Genomic DNA, 7,536 nt, shown 5'->3' with positions numbered 1-7,536 from the left:
TGCAGTTGTTCCATGATTAAAGAAATGGAATCTTCAGATTAAGAAAAAATGATAAGGGTAGAAGTGACATTAATATGTGATTATTTTAATTTATCATTAACCTAACAGGTCTGTCATATTTAATGTTATCATTAATTATGATGACTGTAATTAATATTGTAATCTTTATTGTGATTATTATCAGCATTATAGTTACCAATACAAGAGTTGATAGTACTAATATCATTACTGAAAAACAGTGGTTAAATCTTATCAAACAAGAAATGATTTATCTTGCTTTGTAGGAATTACACATTTCTAAATATTTTTTAACAATAAATCTTGATCATCATGATTATTATCGCTCTTACCAACTGCAGCACTAGTAGATTAGTAAATATAGGCCTATAGATTTTAATGTCTGGTCACTATTTATCATTACCATTATTTTTAATCACTATTGTTAGCATTATGCCTATCATTATAGTAATAAATTAATTATATTATTATCATCGCCGTTATTGCCATTATCAATATCATCATCATTATTATAATCATTGTCATTATCATCTGCATGATTATTATAATCATCATCAATTTAGATATTATCATATTATCATAACTGTTATTATCATTACCATTATCATGATTCGTATTAGCATTACTATCATTATTCTTACTATTACCATCTTCAGTATGATAACCAGCATTACTATCATCATTATACTTACTAGCATTACTATCATCATTATACTTACTAGCATTACTATCATCATTATACTTACTAGCATTACTATCATCATTATACTTACTAGCATTATTATCATTTTTACTATTATACATACTATCATTCTGTGTCTTGACCGAGAAACTTCTGTGGCGGAATATGAAATCGGAAAAGCTTGCTGCTTCGGGACGCGAAATAAAATCACTTTTTGTCAATGATGTTTACAATTTGAAGGAAATCGGTCGAGTGGATTCTGAGACATAGAACTTCTAATACATGTTATTGACCTGCAAGACGTGGACTCATTTCCATACGTCTTGGATCACGCCAAGAAGAACAACTAAAACAACAATAATAACAACAATTATGATTATCATAATTATTATCATCGAAAATAAAAGCGAAAAGCGACGCACAGCAGAGGCACGCAGGAGGGGGGAATTAACGCCTATAAAAATGACGATATTGTGATACGATACGAAATTTCAAGCAAATCATTAGAATTAACAGAGCTTGCCCAAGACGCCCCGGACACAGACGCTTCCCTGGTGTCGTGTAAGAGAAAAGTTCAACATAATTATATCAATGTTTATTATTGAGTCTGGTCTTGCTTGCCGTGTTGGAATATAGTCACCGATATGTTACAGAAGATAAATTTCTTAAGCAAAATCATACACGTATTGTGGAGATGGAAGTTCAGTGAGATTTGTGGAGTTGTTTCTGATACCGACAGTGATATCTTCGCTGTCGGCACCCGGGGGTTGTCCCTGGATCTGGTCGCTTTTATTCCCACTATTACCGGTATCATTATCATCTTAATGTCCTTATTATCATTAGTAGTAGTAGTAGTAACATTTTCGACATTACTGGACTATCAATATAATAATCTTCATGCTTATTACTTTCGTTTTTTAACTATGATAATGATACGAATATTGGTGATTATAACACAATACAATATTTTTTTATTATTATTATTATTATGATTATATTTTCATAGTCATCATTCCTGACATTCTTATAATAATCATTATCAACATTATCATCGCTAATATTATTAGTATTAATGTTATATCATTAGGAGGAGGAGGAGGAAGAGAAGAAGAAAAGGAGGAGGATGGAATGGGAGTAAGAAGAGAAGAGAGAGGAGGAGGAAAAGGAATAATATAATTACTATCAACACATCTAACACACTTTAATCTATTTTACTTTATAACTACCATTGCTTATACGTAGAACAGTTATCCCTGCCATCTATCCTAATTGGCAATCAAATTTTAAAATGAAAATCGTAAATTCCTCCGTCTTTAAACAAGGAGGAAACAAGAAAGGAGTGAGGGAGAGCAAAGGAATGACAAAGAGGATAAAGAGAAAAAAAAATTACAACTCTCATGATATAATTCCTTGATTATACTGATAGTACCTTTGTTGCCTAGCCATGTAACTCTTCATTCCTGCGTTATTATTATCACCATTTTTACGTACGAACGCGCATACACACTCACAATGCATGCGTGTGTATGCATACATGTAGACTATATACGGCGTATAAACAGTAATACTTCAAAAAAAATTAATATAGGCCTCCTGTGAAAGTGAAATTCGTTTTCATATAGACGACTTTAAAATACACGATACCGCGAAGCTCATAGACGATAATGAAACACTATAGATGCGCATATAAACAAGGGATAATCATAATGCTTCCCCGCACAATTAGCCGCTCTGGCACAGCCTCGTTTTTAATGCTTCGCTTTGATATCGGAGTCGATGCTGGTTGATCGTGCCAACGCGACACCGCCGGTCTGGCAAACAGCGTGGACGGAAATGCGAAGAAGAACACTATTTTTCCTTTCCTGGTGCGATTTTTTTTCTGACAGCGATAAAACTAGCTAAGATTATCTCTTTCCTTCTTTCTTTTTTTCTCTTTTGGAAAAAAATGTGAACATATATCAAATATCGGAAAATATTTGTATGAAGTATGAAATACTTGTAATAAGTGCCTGTATATACACGAGTATTTAATTTGTCACTCCAGATCGGATGGCTCAATTAGAAAAAAAAAATCACTAAAAGGGAACATGATCAATATTGAATACTAATGCTGAATTACTGACAATAATAAGAATCATCATCAATATCACCATTGTCACTACTATCATCATAACGCATATAGTTATCACCTTTCCTGTCATCATTATGATAATTCAATAACCATGTCAAAAAACGGGAAACAGCCATAACGAAAATAATGACAACTAATAGACACTCGAGTAAAAAAAAATAATAAGTCCTTTTCCTTACCTGTCATAGTCGAGCTTGCAGTAGATCTTGTTGTCTCGGGCGAAACACGAGTGCTGGAGCTGGACTCGACACACGCAGCACACCAGGCAGTCCTCGTGCCAGGAGGTGTCGATCACTCTCATTATGAAACGGTCCTGGATGTTCCGCCCGCAGCCCTCGCACACCTCCACTCCCACCGGTTTCATCACCTCTGCGGGCGTTGCGTTTCGAGATGGGCGGTGGAGGGGGCAGGGGAGAGGGAGGGAGGGAGGGGGAGGGGGAGAGAAATGTAGACAACGTGTTAGATATATGCATGTGATACATATGAATTTCATGAATTATTATTCATAGTATTTTTCACGACCTGTAATATTGCTCTTTTTGTGCATTTTTATGTCCGTGTGTCTATCATGATTTGCATAAAAAGTAGACCTCGTGCATCAGACCACTTAACTTTTTTTGCATTTGCATATCAGTATTAACTTCATAATAACATTAACATTTTTACCGAACACCATATAAAACATAAATAAATCCCGAAACCCTATTATATCGAAGATCAAATAATTTCAATCAAAGTTACAGGTCACGCTTATAATTCATTTCCATTCTTTTCCACACCGAATGAAAGAGGGAGAAAAAATGACGATAATTCCAATTCGAAGGAATGCGACGAAGTTGAGGATTGCGAAGGACAGGAGAACCACCTCGTCGTCGCCGTCGTCGTCGTCGTCGTCGTCGTTTTCGTCGTTTTCGTCGTTGTGTTGTCGTTATGAATCGATGCTCTTAAAGATGACTGCAGGAGGCCGTCGGACCACCGCCTTCTGCTGCTCGGATCCTTAATCTTTGCTCACGTGCGAGGCGCTGGTGTGCTCGCGTGTGTGTGTATGCGTGTGTGTATGTGTGTGTGTGCGTATGTGTGTGTGTGTGTGTGTGTGGTGTGTGTGTGTGAACGCTTTTGTGTTGGAAAATGTGTTTGTGTGTGTGTGTGTGTATATGAAAGCCTTAGCGGTGGTGAATGTGTTTGTGTTTGTGTTTGTGTGTGTGTGTGTGCGCGCGTGTGTATGTGTGTGTGTGTGTGTGTGTGTGTGTGTGCTTTTGTGTGGTGTTTCGGTGTTTTCGTTGCCGTCCGTGTTTTGTACGTGAATGGAAATAAATGCATATTTGCCAAGTGTCCGGAAGCAGAGGCCGTACTTGAGGTGAAACTATTGAGCGTTAGAACGGTCTTATCACGTGTCAACAGCAGAGCGGTAGTGGCTTTCCACACAGCTTCCCGATAAGAGATAAGGTAGATAACGGTACTCACTTTATGATACCGACGCAGCCCTGCCCAAACTAACACTATTAGTATTTTCATTCACATAGAGAAATACTGATGAAATACCATATACGAAGAAATACGCAGATTTTGACTATCCCACGAATAAAAAACGACTCCTTTGATTATGAAACAGAGTGTCAAATACTCTCTCACTATTCAAGTGTGTGAGATAAGATCTCTTAACAAATCTGTCGAGAGAGATATGCCATGACGTTAGGTGTAGGTAGCCGTCAACATACACGTCACCAGACCTGTCACCTTGGCGGCCCCGCCCTAAGCTCTCGCGTCTTCTGGCGGCGTCTTTGCTCTTTCTCTCTCTCTGTCTCTTTCTCTTTCTCTTTCTCTCTCTTTCTCTCGCTGTCTCTTCCTATTTTTCTCTTTCTATTTCTTTCTCTTTCTCTCTCTTTCTCTTTCTTTTTTCTCTCTTTCTCTTTCTCTCTCTTTTTCTTTCTTTTTTCTCTCTTTCTCTATTTTTCGTGTTATCGTTTTCTCTATTTTTGATTTCCACCCTTTTCTCTTTCTCTTACTTTTTCATTTTCATTTTGTCATTCTCTCTGTTGGTTTCTTTTTTCTCCTTCACTTTCTCGTTCTCGTTCTGTTTTTTTTTTTTCATCCTTTTCTTTCTCTATTGTTCTTTAACCTCTCTCTTTTACTCTCTCTCTCTCTCTCTCTCTCTCTCTCTCTCTCTCTCTCTCTCTCTCTCTCTCTCTCTCTCTCTCTCTCTCTCTCTCTCCTTCCTTCCTTCCTTCCTTCCTTCCTCCCTTCCTCCCTTCCTCCCTTCCTCCCTCCCTCCCTCCCTCCCTCCCTCCCTCCCTCCCTCACTCCCTCCTTCCCTCCTTCCCTCCTTCCCTCCTTCCCTCCTTCCCTCCTTCCCTCCTTCCCTCCTTCCCTCCTTCCCTCTCTCCCTCTCTCCCTCTCTCCCTCTCTCCCTCTCTCCCTCTCTCCCTCTCCCTCTCTCAGCCTGGACCATGTGATGGCAGTTTCCGTTTGATCCGCCCGTATCAGGGGACAATTTATTTTGACAAATAAGTGTGACCTTTATCGGCGAGGGTCACAGGACACCCACGATCGGCAGGTACTGGACTCTTTTCTGACTAGTCCTGTACGTAAACTAAGTCCAGCTGGCGTTTTATTCACTTTGAAATGAATTATGAAATACAAGAATCTGTACCTGGAAGTCCGCTAATTCCAGCTGGCGTTTTATTCACTTTGAAATGAATGAGGAAATATAAGAATCTGTACCTGGAATAAGATAACAGATTCTCAGTCCTCTTGGAATCCTTCTTCAGACTTGATGATGGTTTCCAGGAGGATTCCGAAACTGTTGGGTCGTTTATTTCATTAAATATTGTTTGTGCATTGTGGGTTTTTCTACCATAGTATCAACACGATAGAGTATTTTTCCATTCATGATATATGTATAAAAACATCGATAAAAGACCTCATAAAACTCGAAAAGAAAATCATTGTAGATCTTAAGAGACCTTTACCAAATGATGATATTAAGATGACATCAAATAGCATAAAAAAGAGAACATCCGAGACATCGCTACATTTTCTCGCCACAACCCGCGCAGAGAAGAAACAAGAGGAAAATATCAAACGTAAACCTGAAAGATTGTGTTAATCACTGTATTTATGAGATTACGAAACAGTTGTGAAAAACCGCGATTGCTGTTTTCCTCCCGCTATTAATGGGTTGAATAAAAAATAGTAGATTTATCAATCGTATTTTACGTATTGACAACAAATAATGACATCATTTTCACTACTTCTATCATCGCCGCCACCAGGATTGTAAATCACTATAATTATAATAGTTATCACTTCTTATCCTTCCTATTATTATCCTTCTTATTTTTATCCATCCTTGTAATTATTAGCCAAACCGTTAACCATATCATCCACATAGTCATTATTATTATCATTATTAACATTATTATATAATAACATATCATTGCTATAATCATATCATAATATAAAGATAGCAATGATTATAGTAATAAAACTATTATTACAATAATCACTGATATTACTTTATAATCATTACTACAATTATCTTTATAATAACCATCATCTTTCTCATTATTATCATTACTATTTTCATTATCAGTAAAATCATCATTGGCTTTATCATCATTCTCATGATTACTAATATTTTATCCTCATTACTGAATTACTATTATTAATGTTACTATTATCGTGATCATTATCATTATCAACATTTTCATCATTATCATTGGCATTATCATCATTATCAACATTATTATTATTATTATTATTATTATTATTATTATTATTATTATTATTATTATCATTATTATTATTATTATTATTATTACAATTAGTATTATCATTGTTGTAGTTATTATCATTACTATGATTACCATCATTATCATTATTGTCATTATCAATATAATTATCATTATTGTCATTATCAATATAATTATCATTATCATTATCATTATTATTTACATTACTATTATTATCATGACTATTATCATTATCATTATTATCATCATTATCATTATTATCATTATTATTATTACTATTATTATTATTACTATTATTATCATCATTATTATTATCATTACTATTATTGTCATTATCATCATTATCATAATCATGATAATAATAATCATCGTCATCATCATCATCCTTATTATCAATATCTTTATCATTATCATTATCATTGTCATAATCATCATCAATATCATCATTATTACTATTATTATCAATATTACCGTTAACCTATTATTAGTATCAGCGCTGCTATAATCATTAGCATTGCTACTATCAATATCACATCTTATCTTTATCTTTCATTTTACTGGCACTATTATTTTTATCAATGTTACCATTATTATCAACAACAATAAAACAACATCAGTAGTAAGGTCAGCAATGCAAATAATGACATATGAAAAAAAATATATAGTAAAAGTAATCAGTAATATAAAAATTAAATTCTATTCACCAATAAGGATCATGAATAAACATCTCTTTAGGATTAAATGATAACAAGATAATATTGATTTTAACAATAACAATCAGGAAAATTACAAAAGCATAATAAAGTCAATAATAACACCAATAATACTACCAAAATTATCATTAATAGTAATAACACTGATATTGGTAATACTAACAATGATAATAATAATGATGATGATGATGATAATAATAATAATAATAATAATAATAATAATAATAATAATAATAATAA

At 34.5% G+C, this 7,536-nt stretch overlaps 1 protein-coding gene across 1 annotated transcript in view; it reads right to left on the bottom strand.

Annotated features, from left to right (window-relative positions):
• Positions 1-2,983: 2,983 nt before the first annotated feature.
• Positions 2,984-7,536, bottom strand: part of LOC113809247 (LIM homeobox transcription factor 1 alpha) — a 15,551-nt gene continuing 10,998 nt past the window's right edge. The window contains exon 2 of the mRNA XM_070131658.1: positions 2,984-3,200. Coding sequence (XP_069987759.1) covers positions 3,007-3,200 — 194 coding nt within the window. The 3' untranslated portion in view covers positions 2,984-3,006. The remainder of the gene's footprint in view (positions 3,201-7,536) is intronic.

This window comes from Penaeus vannamei, chromosome 16, assembly GCF_042767895.1.
Source record: "Penaeus vannamei isolate JL-2024 chromosome 16, ASM4276789v1, whole genome shotgun sequence".
In the NCBI taxonomy this organism is placed as follows: Eukaryota; Metazoa; Arthropoda; class Malacostraca; order Decapoda; family Penaeidae; genus Penaeus; species Penaeus vannamei.
Note: the sequence above shows the minus strand (reverse complement) of the source record. Positions and strands in the feature narration are given on the sequence as shown.